Here is a 20483-nt window from a genome sequence, read left to right as displayed (position 1 = left end):
GAGAACGGTCTTGTGACGAGATGTGAAACCGGCAATTATGTATATCGCGACGAAATCGAAGGAAAACGTGTATTCGAAATGTAACGTGTTCGAGAAAATGTATACGAAGCGTCCACTTCTGTTGCTTTCTAATCTACGGTTAACCTAATTGTTAGTCTCATCTAAAATATCGTGCAGCATTGGACAAACTGAAAGTGAAAAAGTGACATATCTTGAAAGTTTTTCTCCTTTAATCTTTAATATATATTTCATAGAAAAACAGGAAAGTGTTTTAAGAATCTTGAATTGACATTAAATTAATAAAGAAAATAAACATAGAATAAAATATTTTATATAAAAAGTCCAAATAACAATATTTTTAAATATCGAAAATTATAAAGTGAAAATATTAAACTAGTTAAATTCACACTTTCTCTTGGAAATACTGGTAATTAAATCGAGCAAGCGAATTCGATATATATTCGAATTTTTCATCGTACAGAACAGTTGCGTAAAATTGCAAAAATATAAAATTCTGTGAAAGTGTATCTAATATCTTATAGTTCGGTGTAAATATTTCCCTGTGATGAAGTTGAGAAAAGGAACTTTATCTCGATGACTGAAATTAGTGAAAGAAATTTCGTTGTTTGATACGTGACAAGAGGAACTGCTACGAGATCCGATTCGAGTGGCAAAATCGATCGATCTGCAGGCTACTCGAAGATATTTACAGAGTGAGTTATCAGTAGCATCTACCGGCGCTTCAATGCAACTCTTAGAGTTATCATTATTCATGCTCTGTTATTTCTACAGATTCAATTTTATGATAATTTTATTGAAGTTTGGATTCAATAAGAAATTTGTGAATAATTTATACTTCATTCTCATAGAGTATTGAATATTGAATACTCTATATTGAGTGAATATTGAACTGAAATATTTTAAGTAATTTTTGAATACCTAGAAACCTAACCTTTTAATAAAACATCGAAAGTAAAATATGCTATTGGTTGCTTTCTTCTCGATAATATTAAATTTTTTCCATCGTTATTTTTTTAATCACGACTAAATAAAATTTCTGTCATCTTTTTTAAAATTCCTTTCTCCCAGTCATATTATTATCATTTCTGAACACCGCTGTAGTTTGACTAGTGACATCTATATCGTTCATTATCAAATTATTATTTGACAATTATCAAACCGGGAATGTTGTTCCAGTGATATTACTTTTCGAAGAAATTGCACTTGATTGGAATTTAATCTAAAATACTTAAACGATGAATCACATTTCTTTGGAAAGGTAATATCTTCCGTTTCCAATTAACAATTTCTTATCTAACCTCGTATTAAAATAATTTCTCGTTTTCTTTTCGCCATCTTTACGAAGAATTTCTTACGCACACTCGACGAAATATTTTACGATATATCGAACGTATTCGTTAAATAAATATAATCGTTGGGTATTTTCCAGCTAATGTTCCCAGATGATAGAACTTGCCGATGGCCTCAATGCATAATCAGATAATTCGTAAAAGAAAAACAACACGTTACCCACCTCAACAAATAGGTTATTTTCTCGTATAATTTGAAAAGTTCGATAAAATGTTTAATGTATACTTGGATTATGTTACTTAATTAATACATCATGATTTTCTTTCAAGTTTCTGAAAACATACATGCAAATTCTGATATGTGCCAGTACTCGAAGCATGTTAACCGTACGTTCGGTTAATTTATTCAATTTATGCGCATACCGTCCATACCATTCACGCAAAGTTAACCAGACACTGAACTAATGCGGAGAAGCTGCCATTTCAGGCTAATTTCTAAAGCGTTCTTCGTGTCGAAACAATATTTGGAATTTATCTACAGATTATCAGGTATACTAATTACTGTTAATTACAAGGTATCTGCCGTGCATTAATGCAGAATTAAAATTTATTACCCACCGAGATGACACGTACGTGCACACTGTGAAATAACACTTAGGTTTATCTCTAGATCAGAATTTGTTGCCGATGCTAATTCGCATAACGAGAGAGAAAACGAAGGCTTTCTACACCATTCAAATTGCAAGAGTACGGTCTTCACGGACTATTCGAACGTATCGTAAAATGTCGCCGTCTACGTGTGTGTGTGAGCAAGCACTGGTAATATACAATCGCAATTTCAATCGAGAAACTGTTCAATCCCAATTGCAATAACTTTCGAGTATTAACGTTTTAGATATACAGCGGTAGCATTCATAAGAAAGAAATGATTCCCAAGTGCCATCTGAAAAGCATCCAGGAGCCAACCAAAGCCTACCAATCCATCACCAAAAGAAACAACCAGAAGATCTCATCTCCTACAACCAACACAAACAAACAATTACAGAAACTATATTCCCTGGAACAACGCTATCCACCATTGGAGACCATTACATTCTTCCACCCCCTTCCTGCGTCATCATTATGGGTCGCCGGAAATTCAGAAACATTCCTACCTCAAAAGACCATATTATTCTCAAGTAATTCTCGTACAATTCAAAGACTCTTCTATACATACCTCTGCGTCACAAAAGTAGGATATTGCAGAATATAATACACAATAACTATATAACAAATACCTTGCAATATTACTAAAAATCAGCAGAAAATCATGGACAAACCTACTCAAATTCTTTTGGATTTCAGTCTCAAGACAGAAGACAACGACCAGAAGATCGAAGAAAGTCCACTTTGGCCGCGAGTAACTCTCCAACTGGTCCGAGGGCTACGAGCAAGGAAGGGTTCAACCGTGGAAGTGCGCCTGTCCGGGGGCGGCGTCGGTTTCGAGGGGCGCAGCGGCGCCGGGACGCGGTAGTCGCGACGCGGACGCGACCCAGTGCTCGTGTTCACCGGTTGCGGACGGCGCGGAGGAACAGTGCCGGGAAGATGAGCCTGGAGCGCCGGGAAGTAAGTACTACAAGGAGCTGGGGCGGGGGTGCGGTGACGTGGCCACGCGTACCGTCCCCGATTCACCGTCCCGTGGGCGGTGGAGGACGATCGATCCGCCGTCGCCGCCACCGACACCGGGATGCTCCCATGGAAAAACACCGTCGGACTGCTCGCGTGTCTGGAAGCCTCGTGGACGCGAACCTCGCGAGCAGAGTCGCGTGTCTGCGTGCAGCGAGCTGGATGGGAGCGTTTGATCGAACGTCGAGGACGATGACTGAAGAGGGTGAATGTATGCGCGGCTCTGTACGAGGCTTTGTAGAGGGATATGGAAGTTCTGGCGAATGGTGGTTGCGATGATTGGATTGGGATGATGGAAGTCTGGTTGTTGTGTGCTTGATGATGGTGGAGTTCGGGGTCTTGGCTGAATGTAGGTCAGAAAGGTGGTGAAAGCCTGGGAAGAGCGAAGGGTAGGTTTGTAGCGTGGATGGATGGTGTTAGCTGGGTGGTTTTTGCGATTTTGGATTTTATATGCTCTCACTTTTTCGGGTGTTTGGGTGTATCGATTTCTTTTATTTTGATACCATGGGTTTTTGTTTGTTGGATATAGTTTGATAGGGTCTGATAGAGGATAGGGGTTTGTATGTGGGGTAACTGGTTCGTGGTGTAGGTGAATCGCCATTGGCTTTGTAATATCTGAAAATTGTCTTCTTGGTGTGGATTTAAATACGATTCACACGCTATTACAGGTGATCTCATGAAAGTAACGTGGAATATATGTTCGTTTGTGTATCATGTTTTTAAAAAGCTCTGATGTATTCCAGGTACTTCTTGTGTCATCGTCAGGCTCTCCACTTATCATTGGTAGTCTATACAGGATGAATCAAAAGAGAGGATTAGAATTTTAGATAGGTTTCTATGTGTCAGAATTGGAAGAGATGTATTTAATATCTGTTTGGAGATGTCATCTTTATCAACTCATTATCAAAAGAATGAATTTATGAAAAATTCATAATTCATTTTAAAAATATTACATTTTCTTTTGCCATAAGATAAAGTTGATGTAAGTTATTAATATAACTTTTTTCATTTTAGTTCATAGACTTCGCGTCAATCTTTTTTCCAACCCTTTTGACATATTCTGTACATTTGTTCAGCATTTAATCAACCACTCCCTCTTGCCAGAGTTCAATATTAATACTACTTTTTTCCTCTCGTTTTAACATAGAGCTCACGTGCAAACCTTTGATCAATTTTTTTGACACCTCCTCTGTTCCCCTGTGACAGGTAACCAATCATATTTTACTGCTATAATACAATACAAATATGGGATTTTAATATGATCCTTTCTACCATGTGACATATAGTCTTAAAATTACATTCTGTAAACTTCATCAATATCCAATAACTTATTTCCATTCTGCATGATACATTTAATCAAGAAACTTATTATTTAATTATTAACACTACCTTTTCCCTGTTTTAAGGTACAAAACCAACATTCAAAATTCTACCCAACGCTCATCGATACACCTCTCCAATCTCTTCTACCACTGATAACATTGATAATACCATATGCATGACAACCCCAAGTGATTTATATTGACCATGTCCAGGTCATCTAACTCATCACTCACGGATCTCTTCCTAAACGATCAAAAAATAACGAGTACGACGTTCCAAGTGATATCGACTCGATAAGCCAGCATCCCTACTAAAGCAACCACTGCTCTCCCACCCAGCTCGGATCCCCATTCACCAAACGAATTTCTCATTCCTCCGTCAACGTACCGTCTCTAGGAAGTAGAAGATATGTGGGTCACGAAGCAGACAGATCGAAAGGGAAGTAAAGCAGCCTCGGGAGAGGTCTTACCCGCGCCACTTTTAAAACACTTCGCGGTGGCCTCGCCGCGCTACTGTCCCCCGGTGTTTTTTGTCGCTCCCTCTTATTCCGTCGCACCACGCACGCTCCCACCCCTAACCTAACGCTCTCCATCTCTATTCCAGCCACTTGCAGCTGCGCAAAATCCTACGTGGAGCCGCGGAGCACACCCTCCTTGCAGCTGCAGTTGGCAATGCGATCGCGGTGGGTCGTGGACGCACCTCGGATGATCCTCTGCTCCCAACCAACAACCGACAACACGCTTCTCTCATCCACTTTCGACTGCTGATACACCGTAAATCGATTTAGCCACAGAGTCAGATCCTCAGAGACAGGCCCATCTTCGTCGAGGGATCGAATGATCCTAACGTGAATGATCAATCTCGATGGACCGACTCGAGGATCGTGCATAGACCAACGCCGCATATGCCAATGTTATCTCTGACAATGAACGTTGGTTCCGTACCAAAGGTCAGCTAGGAGTGGCTTTACCTGGCATTTAACTTTTATGACAGATCGCTCGGTTCTTTTGTTCCTCTGTTACACGAGATACGACACGCTCGCGTTGTCAGAGCGACGCGGTCGTTGACAGTAGGCGAGTGGATGGGTTCTGATGGGCTAGATAAAGGTGGAAATGAAGTGAAGACCGTGGAAATGGCACGTGTGGCGGACGCATTGACGAGTTGCGGAGGATTCTGATCTCGAGGATTCTGGTTCATGCATTGGAGTAGAAATCGTGTGCGTGGGCGTGTTAATGGAGTTGTCATTTTTTTTGGTGTATGTAGAGATACATTCTGCAGAGAAGTTTTCGAATCGTTTCCTCGTAGACGTATTTGCAGATGTATTTGTAGATGCATTTGTAGATGACGATGAGGCTAATCGAGTGTTTTTTTTCCTTTTTTTTTTGTTTTCAGACGAATTATGATACACGTGTCGTCGGAGAACACTCAACGATACGATCGTGTAAAGCGCAAGGGCGCAGCGTTTCTCTCGAACTTCTTTAAGTCGAAAAAGCTGACGTTAGGTATGAAGATCAACGAGGACGAAGAGATGGAACGTGCTCCGAAAGTCGAGACACCTGGTAAGTCCGAAGAATCCTATTTTCTCAGGTGACGAATGTTAGGTAGAGGCTTCTTCATTCTTGGCATAATAATCGCTCGAGAAATTGCTGATAAGATGTCTTGGCATGAAAGAATCAGGTATTCCATGGTGACTTAAAGTTATTAAATTAGGATATGTAAAACTTCATAACGATGTTATCAATTACTATGATAATAATCATAAATTAGAAATATCCCCGATTTCATAATTTTTTGATTACTCTACTAATTACTGTTATAATATTTATCATTTAGACGACAATTATGGCTCAGCAATCTTCCCAGCAATTTGGGATATCTTCAGTTCCTCAATTTTGTAATTACCACTGCAATATTCGTTACTTAAATATTAATCACCGTGTAATAACTTCTGCAGCAATTTAGAATATCTCTAATTCCGTAATATTCTAATTAATCCTGCAATTAATTATCACCGTGATATTGTCCTTTAATAATTTGCAGCCACGATTCAGAGCGTTCCCGATTCCGTCATTTGCCAATTAATCGAACCACCAATTAGAATATTCGCAAGCGAAAAGTGAGTGAAAAAAGATCATTACCGGATACTCGTCCGAAAGGGTGACGAAAATGAATATTTCTGCACGTTTCGACTTCCACGATGTACGGAATCGATATAAATTTCGTTGCTTAATTGCTTTCCCTCGAACTCGCTTGAAAAGCACTTTTTTCAGGTAGAGCCACGCGCGAGAAAAACTTTTGCACACAACGCGCCTAGTGCTCGTACACCCGCGCACACGTTGAAGAGGAACGCCTAAGAAAAGCTCGAAGAGAAGAGAAAATTTTTCTTTTTTTTTCTTTTTTATTTCAGAAGTGCTCGGTAATTAATCGAAGAATTTCCTGGAGAAGTAAATTATACGAAAATAAAGGAACAAAAGCGTGCGTTTATTTGTAATGGCGTAGATATAGAATGTAATCCAAGAATTCGATGTCACGTTCGCGTAAGCTTAGAATATCGATGTATTTCATTGAAAAATTGACTGTATTTTGTGTATCAACGCGATTACTATGAACACCTATTTTTTTTATTAATTTTTTCTATTTTTTGTTCTGTCATTTTTGGTTTAACAATCAGGTTCATAAAGGATCCTGATGGATTTGTTAAATAATTTAATGGACTATTTTATTCCCAGGTCCAATTAATAATAGTAATTTATGAACAGAATTTTCATTCCTCTGTGCACAGTTTCGTGCAACTTCTATATGATAATGAATTAGCAGCTCGAACATGGACGACAGAACTTTTCCAACGTGCATACGAACATCGAGCCGGTGATATCGACCAAACAATTACTTTTTATTTCTCCTATCTTTGTTATATAACCAGTGACACGAATTCTGGACTTTCGAAACAGGGAACAGTGTCTTTTATGCGGGTCTGGAAGAGATAGGGGATTAGATTTCTGAATTCTTCGAAAGGGGGCGATTAAATCGTGCGAAGTTTCGAAATTTCGTGGAAAATGGTTGAATTATTCAAAAATTCTGGGACCCTTTAAACATGTAAAAGCTTAAATACCTAAAATCGTGGAATTTTCTTAACGAGGAATAAATTATATGCACGATGATGAATTGCGGGAACTCTTCGAAAGGGGGTTTAAATTATAGAAGGTTTATGAGTTACTCGAAAGGGATTTAATTATTCAGAATTTCTGATCCCCCATAATGGGGATTCGATTATCCACTTGATATTAAGTTATACGAATCTTTATAGCCGAATTAGGTTATGTAAGATACCGGGATATCTCAAAACGGTATTAAGTTACGTAACATTTCTGAATCCTCTAAGTGAAAATCAGATTATCGAAAATTTAAGGGGGTATTGCGTTATCTAAACTATTGGAGTTCTCTGAAGGAAGATTAGATTATCAGAAATTACCAAATTTCGAATTTCCCAAATTTTACAAACGAAAGTGAAACCTTGAAAAATGATCGAAACTTTCAAAATTTCTCGAAAGTACGAATTAGATCGATTTATGAAATATTTCCAAATTTTTCGCATAGGCGTCGAATTACAAAAATTCTCCAATTCCTTTAAAATCCAATTAAATCGTTTATAATGTCCGCATTGGTCGCAGAAAATTTTCCAAATCCGATCTATACGTGTTTGCTGCGATGGCGAGCGATGTTGTGGCAAACAAAGTGACACTTAGTTGCAGTTTTCATTCGATAACAAGCGCGCGGAGGGATCCACGATAACGAGAATCAACACTCGTGGCCCAATTAACGATCGTCCGATAAACGTTGCATCGATTCCCTTGCATTTCATATGGTTTTCAGACCGATCCAGAAATACTCCCTGGCCTTTTTAAAGAACGAGGAGCCGTTAGTTCGGAAATGAAATTAATTTTAGTACGAGTACGAAGTTGCGGAATTGCACGGTACTCTCGAGTGGTCGACGATGGCGGGAGGGAAAATGGAGAGGAAAACTCGATAAAATCGAATGGTACACTGGCTACGTAGTCCACGTAATCGATTATCACGAAAACCAAGCCTCAGGTGGAAAAACATTCCGTGCTTGCTGCTTGTTTTGTTAGGAACCACACCCTGTCGTCCCTTTTTCGACGTATGTGCACAGGGAATGGACACACGTGCGTTTGTCCACTCCCTGGAAAAATATTTCAGAACTCACGATTGACTGTAAGATGGAGTATGATAGGATACACCTGATAAGCATTTCTAATATCTACAAATTTCGAATACTGTACTGCTGCAAAATAATCTGCATGGTGAAACGAGACATGTCCTCGTCGATATGTTGCATACCTTGATTATGGAGTAGATTGACTTAGGGTATTCCGAGATATAGATAAATTAAATTCGTAGTCATATATGTTGGAAATGGAAAATGAAATGGGAAGTAAAAATTGGCAGGTCTGTGTAAATTGGATGTATTTCATAAAAATTGGAACGATTAATAAAGAACGATTATGTGTGTTTCAGCGATCATCACGAACGCCTGCAGGCGCAGCGGTAGCGAAAACGACAACCAGGTATCGAGGATTCCGTCGACCTTGAGCGTGGCAGCCGTCGATGTCGTCGTCGCCTGTCAGCCATCACCGTCGCATTCCATTTTAACCTTGACACCTGGTAGAACACGAAACATCGATCAGGATATGGAGGCGCTTAGGCTAAGTCGACAGGATAATCCTTTCCTACAGGTTCGAATCGATAAGCCCCCTGTTCCTCGTTTACAAACGGGCGAAAGATAGAGATAGCGAAGAAGGAGAGAAAATACTGGAAGATGAAGCTAGTTTATCCTTGGAGATAAGATAAAATAGAGAAGACTTTGGAAGAATTAAATACGAGCGTCAGGAAGTTAGGAGATACTTGATTGTATTGGAAGAATGGTTCTTTTGGGTCGGATAATGATGACTTCCGGTTTTATGACTTATTAAAAATTAGATAATTGTGACTCAAAGGTAGTGAGAGAATTGTATGAGTCACAAATTATTTTTGGTTTTACTGTAATAAGGTTTAGGTAATTGTAGAATTTTGTTTGAGTAATTGTGATAGATTTTGATTAATTGAATGTGAAGTAATAGTAACAATGTAATGGGGAATTTTTTTATAGTACTAGCTTTATTGATTTTATTTAAAAATTCTTTTTTACTTCTAAATTAATAATTTATGTTTTCTATTTATTTATTTAATTTGTAAATAATCATAGACGTTTTACACAATTAATGTAGTTGAGAATGTGATTATGGTTAAATGAGTGATAGCAATAAGTGATAATTTTTATTTAGAGGGAACATTATGTAATAGAACACAATAGGCATTGATTTTGTAAGAACCAGAAGAATCGTTCGCTCATTCACCATTTGCAATCAGCTTTCATTATTTCATTAAGCGCCTTGCACGCTACAGCAACATAATTCATTCCTTTCTACAGTATACTTACCGCGCATAGTGACTCATAATTCCGTTCGAACAAGATTCACATATTCATTCAGCTGGAATTTTTATACCTTGTGTCAGAAATAGAAAAACTAGATGATACAGAGTTTATTAACAACTTATGAATATTTACTACTTTTCATCTACCATAGATTATCTAAAATTATGCTGTTTTCAAGATCTCTAGATGAGAAATAGCCTCGCGCTTGACCTGCGGATTTCTTTTTTAACCTCTTCATTAATGGGAGTGATTAATTATTAAGAATGACTCGATTCATTTACAAAGTAATACGTTTCATCTATTTTAAATCTATGATTTAATTTCGGAAATTCCAAGTATTGAAACATTAAACATTTTAATTCGATTCTTCCATATTTCTAATACTTTATTTTAAAATTCTCTTCTCCAGTATTTTCAATATTTAATTAATATTTTAACTGCTCACCAATACCTTAATACCTTAATACCTTTATAAATACATAGTAAAAGGTACATTCCATGAAAGCAATTCATCCAAAGATAAAGCTCATTAACCCATCCAATCTCCACGTACCACTTTCTTTCTATTTTTATCCAAAGAAAAAACCTATACCCTGTCCCAGTTTTCTATACCACTCTACCATCCATCAATCCTATTAATACTACACTTCAAATGCATTACTTCTAATAACCAACTATATTCATATTTCCACTAATAACAAATTTACAGAACATAGATATTAAATAGGGCTCAGACTGACTTTTAAGATTCTTTTCATATGCTATAACATTTCCAGGCACTTGGACAACTTTTTGAAACAGACAAACTTTATTATAGATAGTACCATAATGAAAGCTTCAAAAAACTGTATTTACTAATCAAAGGGCCCTTGGAATCTTTTCAAAACCAGAATAACTCATTGCTATTAATTCATCATAGCTTTTATATTACTGTTGCAATTATAATAAATGCACAAATTGCAATGAATTGAGCATTATAAAGCTGACAAACTTTATTATAGAAAGTACCATAATGAAAGCTTCAAAAGACTATCTACTAATCAAAGAGCCCTTGGAATCTTTTCAAAACCAGAATAACTCATTGCTGGTAATTCATCATAGCTCTTATATTACTGTTATAATTATAATAAATGCACAAATTGCAATGAATTGAGCATTGTAAAGCAGACAAACTGTATTATAGAAATTACCATAATGAAAGATTCAAAAGATTGTATCTACTAATCAAAGGGCCCTTGGAATCTTTTCAAAACCAGTATAACTCATTGCTAGTAAGTCATCATAGCTTTTATATTACTGTTATAATTATAATAATTGCATAAATTGCAAGAAATTGAGCTAACAATTCCCTCTATCCACAAAGTGAATTAAATTCACTGCCACAAAATGTATTCATAAAATGAAACATGCATAAATTCATACCCCTATGCTCGAACAGCAAAACGTCACATATGCACTGACTCACCCACATGTCCCCTTAACAACAAGCTCTCGACGAGCATAGATAACAGATAGCACTATTTCGTAGGATTCAACCAGTCGGTATCACCATTATGCCAAATCACACGAATAGAACCGTGACTCATGCCACTTTCCTGGTTTTCAAAATTCCCTTATCTATCTAACCAGTTATATCTCTGTCGACATGTATCACTCAACGATAAATTCTCTTTTCCAGGTGCTGGCTAGCCGGGAGAGCCTGGTCGAGTCCTTGGAAGAATCCGAATCAGATGACGCGATCCTGATGTCTCAGGTGAGCGATTTCCATCGTTCGTTCGCCTTTGTCTTCGTCCATAGGAGCGTGAAAGGAGCATCGATCGCCAGGCCAGGTTACATTATTAATGCTAGCGTGAACTTGATGCTAGCAGGGCGAACGACAGCGGGGAATAGGGGGTGAGAGACGATGAAGGGGAGAGGCGACTAGGCTAAAGGGTGACACGTCTTTTCTTCCTCTGTCGAGCGACCTTTCAAAATAGAATCGTGACCGTTTTGGCTCTGTCGAGGTTTGGACAAAAGACACTGGGCTCACAAGGGAATATTTTTAGTTGTCTGCCGCCAATGTCACCATTTTTAGGCCACTCTAGATATATCTGTTGTGAGAAAATATTTCAGAAGTCGTGATTGACTGTATAATCGAGTATTGGATACACCTGATAAGCATTTCTAATGTTTGTGAATTTTGAACACTGTTACTGTTGCAAAATAGTCTGCGTGGTGAAATGAGACATGTCCTCCTCGATATCTTGCATATCTTGCATATCTCTATGGATGATTTGGACAAAGGGAAATATTTTTAGTTGTCTGCAGCCAATGTCACGATTTTTAGGCCAGTCTAGATATATCTGGATAGTTGTATCAGCGATGAAGCTGTCCATCAGACAAACGATCCTTTGTGCTTTTCATATTTACCTAGTTCTGCGGATAGTTCATACCCTGTGAGGGTATTAGGTTGGTAAATTTTGAAGTATCTTCATCTTTGAGAAGGTTTCATGGTATTATCTTGTAAATTGGTGGAGTACAAGCACAGTGAATTTAATTTTGTTATTATAATTCTGTAGTAATTTAACAATTATGTATGGAGAATTCAAAGTTGCACAAATTTCTGCAGAAGTAGAATAAAGGTAGAGTAAAATAAAACTAATATATAGGATAGAATAAGGATGATAGAGAAATTTATGAATAGGATGATAAAGAAATTTTTCACTGCTGTTATGTATAGTATATGGAACATATAGTATCTATATTTTGGAACATATAAATTTTGTTACAAATGATCATGATTAAAATTGTGTATATATTATCATATAATAGTAATTTTCATTATTTTGTTATTTGGTATATTTGTAAGTTATCTGAATTAATTGTTGACTAGTGATTAACATTAACGTCAGAAATTTGCAAGTAGTTTGAAATGCGACATTTTTCACTGCAATGACGTAAAAGATTCCTTTATTTCGGTGTTTTCTACTTCAAAGATAATTAGGAGGCAGACAAGAATGCGTCAGCTGTTGCATAAGTGACACTTTTTTCATTTTTTTACGTGACTAGTGATATCGTATCAGAGGATACATTTTCCGAAAGCAGGTAGATTATACCAAGAAACCTGACGTGGTATCAGCAGTTACATAAGATTCTGAAGCACTATAGTGATCTCACGCACTATCTACACAAGTTAGTTGTGAAACTTTCAAGATTCTCCAAAAGAAAAGAAAAGTATCTAAATACCCAAGAATACTCTGGGTACAAATTTTGAAATATTAAAAAAAAAGATATTTATCTTTTTAAAAATAATAAAAAATATAAACAATTAAAAAGGTTTATTTAAAAATATTACTTGGGAAAAATGTAGCGTTGGTATTACACAAAAAATGATATTTTCCTGCAGTTTTACAAGTGATTTATTGATACATAACATTAACAGTATAAATACTAAGGAAGAAATTAAAACTATTTTATCAAAATGTTAATTATAGTGAATCACTTAGGACTAATGCTTTTACAATTCATTCCAAGGGTAATATTGCTGGAAAATAATACAAGGGGTCGATTTGCCGGTAGTAGAATCAGTAATTATCGATCATTCATAACAGTTGTCTGTTATAGAGGCTGGTACATTCATTCTATTAACCCTGAACTGACGATGCACGGTTACAATAGGCCTTGCTATACAATGTCTAGCACACGAGACTTTATGTACTCCACTTACATACTATTGTTAAACTTTGGACGAATTCCAGAATCTTCAATTGTCAAAAAGGGTGAAACCTTGAACACTTTTCATGGAGAAAGCAAGAACAAAAACATTTAATTGTTGAACAATATTTAATTATTAAAAATAACGTTAGTTAACAAAATTTCAAAAATTATTATGCAGAAAATATAAAGACAGAGGTGGACAATACTATTTTAAATTAAAAAAAAGAATGTCAAAATATGATATATAACAAAATTTAGATCTAATTAAACATTCAAGGCTAAAGAAACTCAATAGTAAATCTACACATAGGTCTCTTAGATTAGTAGTAACTAGGTACTTGGGTTGCTTATCAATAAAATTTATGGCCCTGTAATGGTAATGCCAGTGAATAAAAGTTTCTTGAAAAGATGAAGCTTTGATCAATTTTGGCAGGAACTAAGGACTTAGAAAATTATAAGTATAGTGAATTATGGAGATACAGAAATAATCTGAAACAAATTTTGATAAATAAAGTATATAGATTTTTACCAGTATAGAGTGATCAAATTACAAGAACTATATATAAATTGTTAATTTTATTAAAGTAATACACTACGAGGATAAAACATTAAAGCAAACAAAATATAAAAATCCAATTATAGATGATCCTGTTTTCAACAAGCGGATTAAGATTAAGGAAATACTACATACGGATTTATTGTACGTTAATTCTGAGAGCAACGTGTCACTAAGGCCAATTATATTACGGAGAGAATTATTTACAAACGAATAAACAGTTTCTAGAAACAATAGGATATACAAATTTAATGCTTTCATTTACATTTTCTTCCTAAAATTGGGAAAATAAAATCAGTATTAATATCTTTAAAATATAAACATTATTGATATATATAATATGCAAAATATGTACGAGATGTTTTAAGACTATAATTTAACGAAACACAGAGTGATATTTTTCGTCAAATAAAGTATTGTTCAAAGCTTTATCTTCCACTACTAAGCTTTGAAAGTACAACTTTCAGGCGCCTGGCATCGAGCAACCCGCCGTGCACGCGAGTGTAGAATACCACACTCTTTACACTTCACTTTCTATTTTATAATATTTTAGTTCCCACGAAGCATTTAGCGAATAATGGTACGATCCTAAGTACAACCATGAATCGATGCATCGAAGAATGAATAAAAAAATATCATTATTTTAGCGCGGAGACATTTATTTATGGCTGTAGGCTCACGCGACGTATTCGTCTTATTTTTATCCGCACAGGTTGATAAGGTCATTGGTACATCCCATGTGAATAAAATGTCTGCTCTTTTACAGGAACTGGGCGACACCGACCCCCTAACTTTAGCCCAAGTGCACGAGCACCTGGTGCGAAGTCCGCCGCCCGCATCATGGCCCCACACCACGACCTTCCATTTTCCCCATCAGAATCAGACCACGTCCGGGAAAAACGACGTGTTGGCGCACTATAAAAGCCCCTCGAAGGCGACATCGTGCCGTAGCAACGATCACGAGCTGTCCAGAAGCGAGCCATCCACGGATATCAGAGGTGCGAGTCCAAACGAATAGACATTGTATGTTACTTTAATGAAACGACGCTTTCTTCGTGCAGGCTATCACGTATACGGGTATATGCATATACGTGGATATGTACAACTGGTAGCTCTCTCTTTCTCTCTCTTTGTCTTTCTCTCTCTCAGTAGGAATCGTTTGCGTGCTTCAGGTGCATAAGTTATAGCAACGTAAGCTTGGTGCTTGTCCTTAACGCTGATCTGATGCTTTAATAAATATTAGTTTCTTATAATCAAGCGTCTCATCGTTGCTCGCCACATGACGTCAATGGGGATCACGTCTCGCTCTTGATTTTGTGGTTTCCCATCCTGTAAACATAGTAATCTAGTTTTAATTATTGCTGGAAAGTTGAGGTACAAAAAAGGGATTCAATGGCTGTTTAAAATTGAGTTTCTATCTTTTGAGTTATTAACTTAATAACTTTTATCTTGTTCTCCTTTTTTTAGCGTTATTAATAATTTATTAGATAATTCGTAGGTTGTTTGAAATTACTTTCCTAGATTTTGGATCAGTAATTCGAAACGCTCTCCTGTTCTCTGTCACTTTTGTTTTATTTACGAATTATTATTTGTAATTTTTATTAAACATTTATCAGATGGTTTACAGCGTTTTTATGGATTATCTCTCCTTTGGTAGTCTTAGTAAGTCCTTTTTCTGAAGTTATATCAATTTTTCAAGGAATTTTTTAGGTTATTCGTAAACACTTTCGAATTAGTCGTTTCTCCCTGAAATTATTAAATGAATAACTTGTTTATTATTTTCTCCTTCTATTTCCTTTTTTTATAAAATTATTTCTTTTGCATTTCGATGATTCCATGATGTTGCATAATTTTTTGACGTGATCTCCAAAATGACGATACATCAGTCTCTAAAATTTCATTTCATGTAATGTTAACTCCTTTCTTATCAAAATACCATTCATAAACTACTAACGATACTAATTTAACGCGTTGTATTCACTAATTTGTTTAAAAATACCTAATACCATCGAAGTTAAAAATACAAAGTCAAAGTACGAATCAGCCATCACGTATTCCAATTACACGAAATTATCGAGCCCCTTAATCAGCCTAAAATGTCCGCGGATCATCGATCAAAAATAGCGCATGGGTCGCCATATTTGAATTCTCAAAACGATACACTAACACGAGAAGTGCATTAAGCGGAACGGACAAAATCGGAGCCACTTAGAAATTGAAATAATTCGAGCAACTCATTAGAATTTCACAAAGACAGATCGATAGGTGGAGGCGTCAAGGCCGTCCCAAGGTCACTCTAAATAGATCCTTTCTAAATAGGACCTGCATCTTTTTTAACGCCAATAGGGTAGATATAAAAGTTCCCGCGCATAAATACCTTAAGCCCTACACACACGCGACGAGGCAGTCGCGTACGTACACGTACGGTTAATTACATTTCCCTTTTGCAGAAATCCTGCGATCGATGAATAAATTAAACGGTAATTACCGATAGTTCCTCTAACTAGCATTCTAGATCCATGCGAACAAGCATGGATCCTTGAGAATGCGGCTTAAAGAGCGCGGGTTCAGAGAACAATATGGCGGAGCAATATGGAAATCACGGAACGGACACGCTTCTTCGGCGCATTAGCGAATTCATGTATTCGCAGTGGACACTTATTTCGCGACCTTGATGCCCGCCACGCTCACAGACGTATAGACGCGATCGATTTCACCTTATTTTTAACCCGCATAAATTAACGATTCGTAGCACGGTGGGCGTGCCCTGACTTTCGATCGGCTCTTCATCGACTTTCCGTTCGCGGAAAATATTTACGTCCCTCTTCCCGAGATAGGCAGCTATCGACGTTAACTCTAATTAAATGGGAAATTACGAGGTTCCCGTTGTGATATGAGGCTTTATTTATACAGTTTGGTGAGTCCTCGATTTCACAAACAATAACATTACGATTCGATTTCCATCCCATTAACGCTTGAAATGTTTGCAGATAGTTGGGAATAATAATAGACCGATGGTTGTATTATATTGGAATTGAAATTGTACTAGGATTGGTACTGTAATAATGTCAGTGTAATGCTGATAATGCAGTGGTACTAATTAGTGGAATTAATGCTATAATACTATTGGAGATTGCGTTGGTACTATCAGTGTTATGTTGGTATTGGTGATACACTATTATTTGATATTACGTTGTATCATTGTTTAAATTGTGCTGCTATGTGCTGTAATATTTGCAAGAGTATTTCATCTCTTTAATATTACATTAATGACATTAGTATCGGTATTCAATAATTACATTTACTGTCTTATTGTTCAATATTGCATCAATCAGTTAATAATATAAATATAGGCAGTAAATATAAGATAATGTGAAATATAAATATTAAAAATTCAAGACAAAATAGACAAGATAAGAATTTATCGATATCTTTGTGACAGTACTGCGTGACGCAGGATTGTCGCTACTCCCTTTATTCTTTCTTGTTGCCTGATTTACTGCTAGTGCTGAAAACGCGCGTGACTGATCTAATCGCCTCCAACTTGTCGCATTGCGCGATTTTTTATATCGTCCGTTCGTGGTTCACATGCACGCACATAAAACATTGCATTTTTTATCTAGGGCAGTAACCCCAGCTTGCTTGCTACGCTTTAATGTTTCAGAAATGTTCAAGCAAGGGAGAGAATTAATTTGCAAGAATTAACAGAAAATAAACAGGCAAACATTTTTATTGGACAATTGTTAAATGCCATATTTCAATTTGAGAAGAAATATCACACGTAAAGAATTGATTAGCATAGAGATTATAAATTACTTTAACGCCTGTAGTCATAAGACCATTCATTACATAAAATAAAAGCAACAAAATTCAAAACTTGTGACGCAGCTTACAATGCATCAATGCATGTACAACTTGTTATGCAAAGTGTATGCGCTTGCACGTACGCAATTATCAGTGTAAGGTGCATGCAATTACACGTGTTACATTACAATTTAATTTATTTCCTTGCAATATATTTTATGTAACTTACAATTTTTACACTGTTTAAACGCGAAATAAAAATTTATCGGTATTTTGTTCTTTCTAAAATATTATACAATGTTTTGTAGAGGTTATGAACGGTTCAAAACACTATCAAATGTTGAACGAAATATAAAAATAACGAAACAAATATTGAATAACATCGTGTTGACAAAGACATTGCGTTTCTATTACAATTTTTCAGATCGCCACTCGCACACATTCTCATTGTTGCACCCAACGCCAATTCGTTCATTGTCAGACGTTCGGCGACTTCATAGATCAGCGGACGACAGCGTGCAACTGATGTCGAGTGAATAAGGCGTGAATGTGTTCCGGTCCGTGACCGGTCGAGATGGTTTCTCGCGTTCAGAATGCGAGGCGTGCTTTGTCGGTGCTAAAACGTCTGCGAGAGTTCCCGGATAGTTTCAGAGGAGTGTGTCCACGGTACAAGGACACGCGATAGCTTCTCGACAAGTTCATGTATGATCGACGTTCGCCGAAACGATCTCTCGAGTTGCAAACCTCGAGAGCGAAAGATTCTTCGACTGCTCGAAGAACCGTATCGAAGTTGACGCACATGTTGGTTTGATAACGAAGGGAGTTAGTGCGGAAATAATTTTGAACGTTGTGTATTTTGAAAGTTGTGAGTTGTGTTGACGGAGTATACACGAAGTAAGAAAGATTTGTAGGTTATCTCGTCGTTTCGATGCACGGGAACGGGTGGAATGTGTCGGAAGAAATGAAAATATTCCTATTGCAAATTGAAACACCAAGGTGAGAGCTGGAAAGTTATAAAAAATCATGAAGAAGCATATTAAATAGTTCTGTTCCTTTTGATATCTTGAATGCGAACCAATGTTCAAAGTGAAGTAAGAATATGCGTATGGTAAACGCACATGAGTGTTTAATAAGTAGTCAATGCATCACACCATTAAACACTCTGCACGCAATGTGCTTATGTTTAACAATTAAAAAGGTGAGCTTCATAACCTACGTCAAAGAAAGCATCTGTTTTCGTTGACATTTCACATGAAAGTCTAAAAGATACAGTACCTATTTCTCAAGGCACAAATGTTAAACCAAAAAATTTGTTCGAATCATTAAATCCTTTATAAAAATATATATTATTTTATATGTAAGGGTGCCGCTTTTCTTGTAAATTTCCTCACATATTTCAAAACGTTAGAAAAGTAAGAAAACTTACTGTGAAGTGAAATTTCATTACACTCGCTCACCGGTATTAGTAAGTTAAGCTGTTAATTATTAAACTAATATGACATTTAAAGATTAGGAAGATTATATGCTGCCAAAATATATAAATATTTTTCCCAATACGCAAAACTGTAGATGTTTAGATGTCAATTTACGAGAAGACATTTATATATAATAAAAAGCAATTTCTAAATTTTTATTCTGCATTTCCATTCAAATATAAAACGGTTGTTAGTATTTCTACATTTAGTGCTGACTAATTTACATTGTTTATTATAATTTGTTTGTAAATCGATGAGTGAGTGTAACTCGGAAAATTTTTATAATGAGCTTTGCTTTAATTATGGAACTGTAATCTGACGCATTTACCGACCGAGCCTAGCGTATTTGTTGTATAAGCGCGTGATACAATAATCGATCGCCACGTAATCATATATACAAAAAGGCCTATATTCGATAAAAAATGATTATCTCTATTGTCACTCAAATTAGAAATTAACGACGTTTCTGGTTTTTCCTTTAAGTAAAAATCATGTGCTCGTGTTTCAAGTCGATTCGTACATACAAATACGCGTGCTTGTTTCTAATGAGTTACAACCACGCAACTATGAGGGACAGTAATAAAGTGATATTTTATTTGTTGCAATAATTATGGTATATATAACGATTAATTAAGTTAAATGAAAATATAAAATACTGTCATTATGTTTTAGAACTTTTATCATCAGTATTTATTTTTAATTCATTATCCTATTTTTAACTTCTTCGATTTAAGGCATATTAAATTAAATTAGAAAAAGAAACATTCGAAAGAAAATTTGAATAATATATATTTAATAATCTACAAATGTTATGTAACATAACCTAATCTAGATATTGTTACTATTTATGATTATTTTTATAAATCTTGTTGCAACATTTAAATCAATGTATGTCTACACTTATAATGTTAAAAAGCGGCAACAGGTGTCACTTTGTAACTGTACCTCGTAAAATTCTAACCATTATCACATCTCGTAGATTGATACTCGTGACACGAAGTATCACACATAAACAGCATCACGTGTTTGTATCATAAATAAGTCTAAATTTTTAACGCAGTAATTTTGCAAAAAGTAACAATGGGATAGGGATATGGGATATTTATTTTGATTAAACGTACGATATTTAAGATGTCGGTGTATAATTTCATTGTAAATGA

General features: G+C 36.1%; 1 protein-coding gene across 3 annotated transcripts; it reads left to right on the top strand.

The window, feature by feature from the left end:
• Positions 1-534: 534 nt before the first annotated feature.
• Positions 535-19387, top strand: LOC108552171 (uncharacterized). Of its 3 annotated transcripts, XM_017906585.1 has the most exons (9): positions 1786-1859; positions 1981-2129; positions 2206-2488; positions 2655-2915; positions 5691-5857; positions 8835-9052; positions 11471-11545; positions 14811-15042; positions 18273-19387. In XM_017906585.1, exons 5-9 carry the CDS (start codon positions 5698-5700, stop codon positions 18386-18388), a joined length of 801 nt encoding a protein of 266 aa, XP_017762074.1. In that variant the 5' UTR covers positions 1786-1859; positions 1981-2129; positions 2206-2488; positions 2655-2915; positions 5691-5697; the 3' UTR covers positions 18389-19387. The 3 variants fall into 3 exon arrangements, with proteins under 3 accessions (XP_017762076.1, XP_017762074.1, XP_017762077.1); XM_017906587.1 differs by lacking the exons at positions 1786-1859; positions 1981-2129; positions 2206-2488 and adding an exon at positions 535-713; XM_017906588.1 differs by lacking the exons at positions 1786-1859; positions 1981-2129; positions 2206-2488; positions 2655-2915 and adding an exon at positions 5481-5512.
• Positions 19388-20483: the final 1096 nt, after the last annotated feature.

Source organism: Eufriesea mexicana, unplaced genomic scaffold (genome assembly GCF_001483705.2).
Source record: "Eufriesea mexicana isolate 0111107269 unplaced genomic scaffold, ASM148370v2 scaffold5561, whole genome shotgun sequence".
Lineage (NCBI taxonomy): Eukaryota > Metazoa > Arthropoda > Insecta > Hymenoptera > Apidae > Eufriesea > Eufriesea mexicana.
This window is presented reverse-complemented; position numbering and strand designations above follow the sequence as displayed.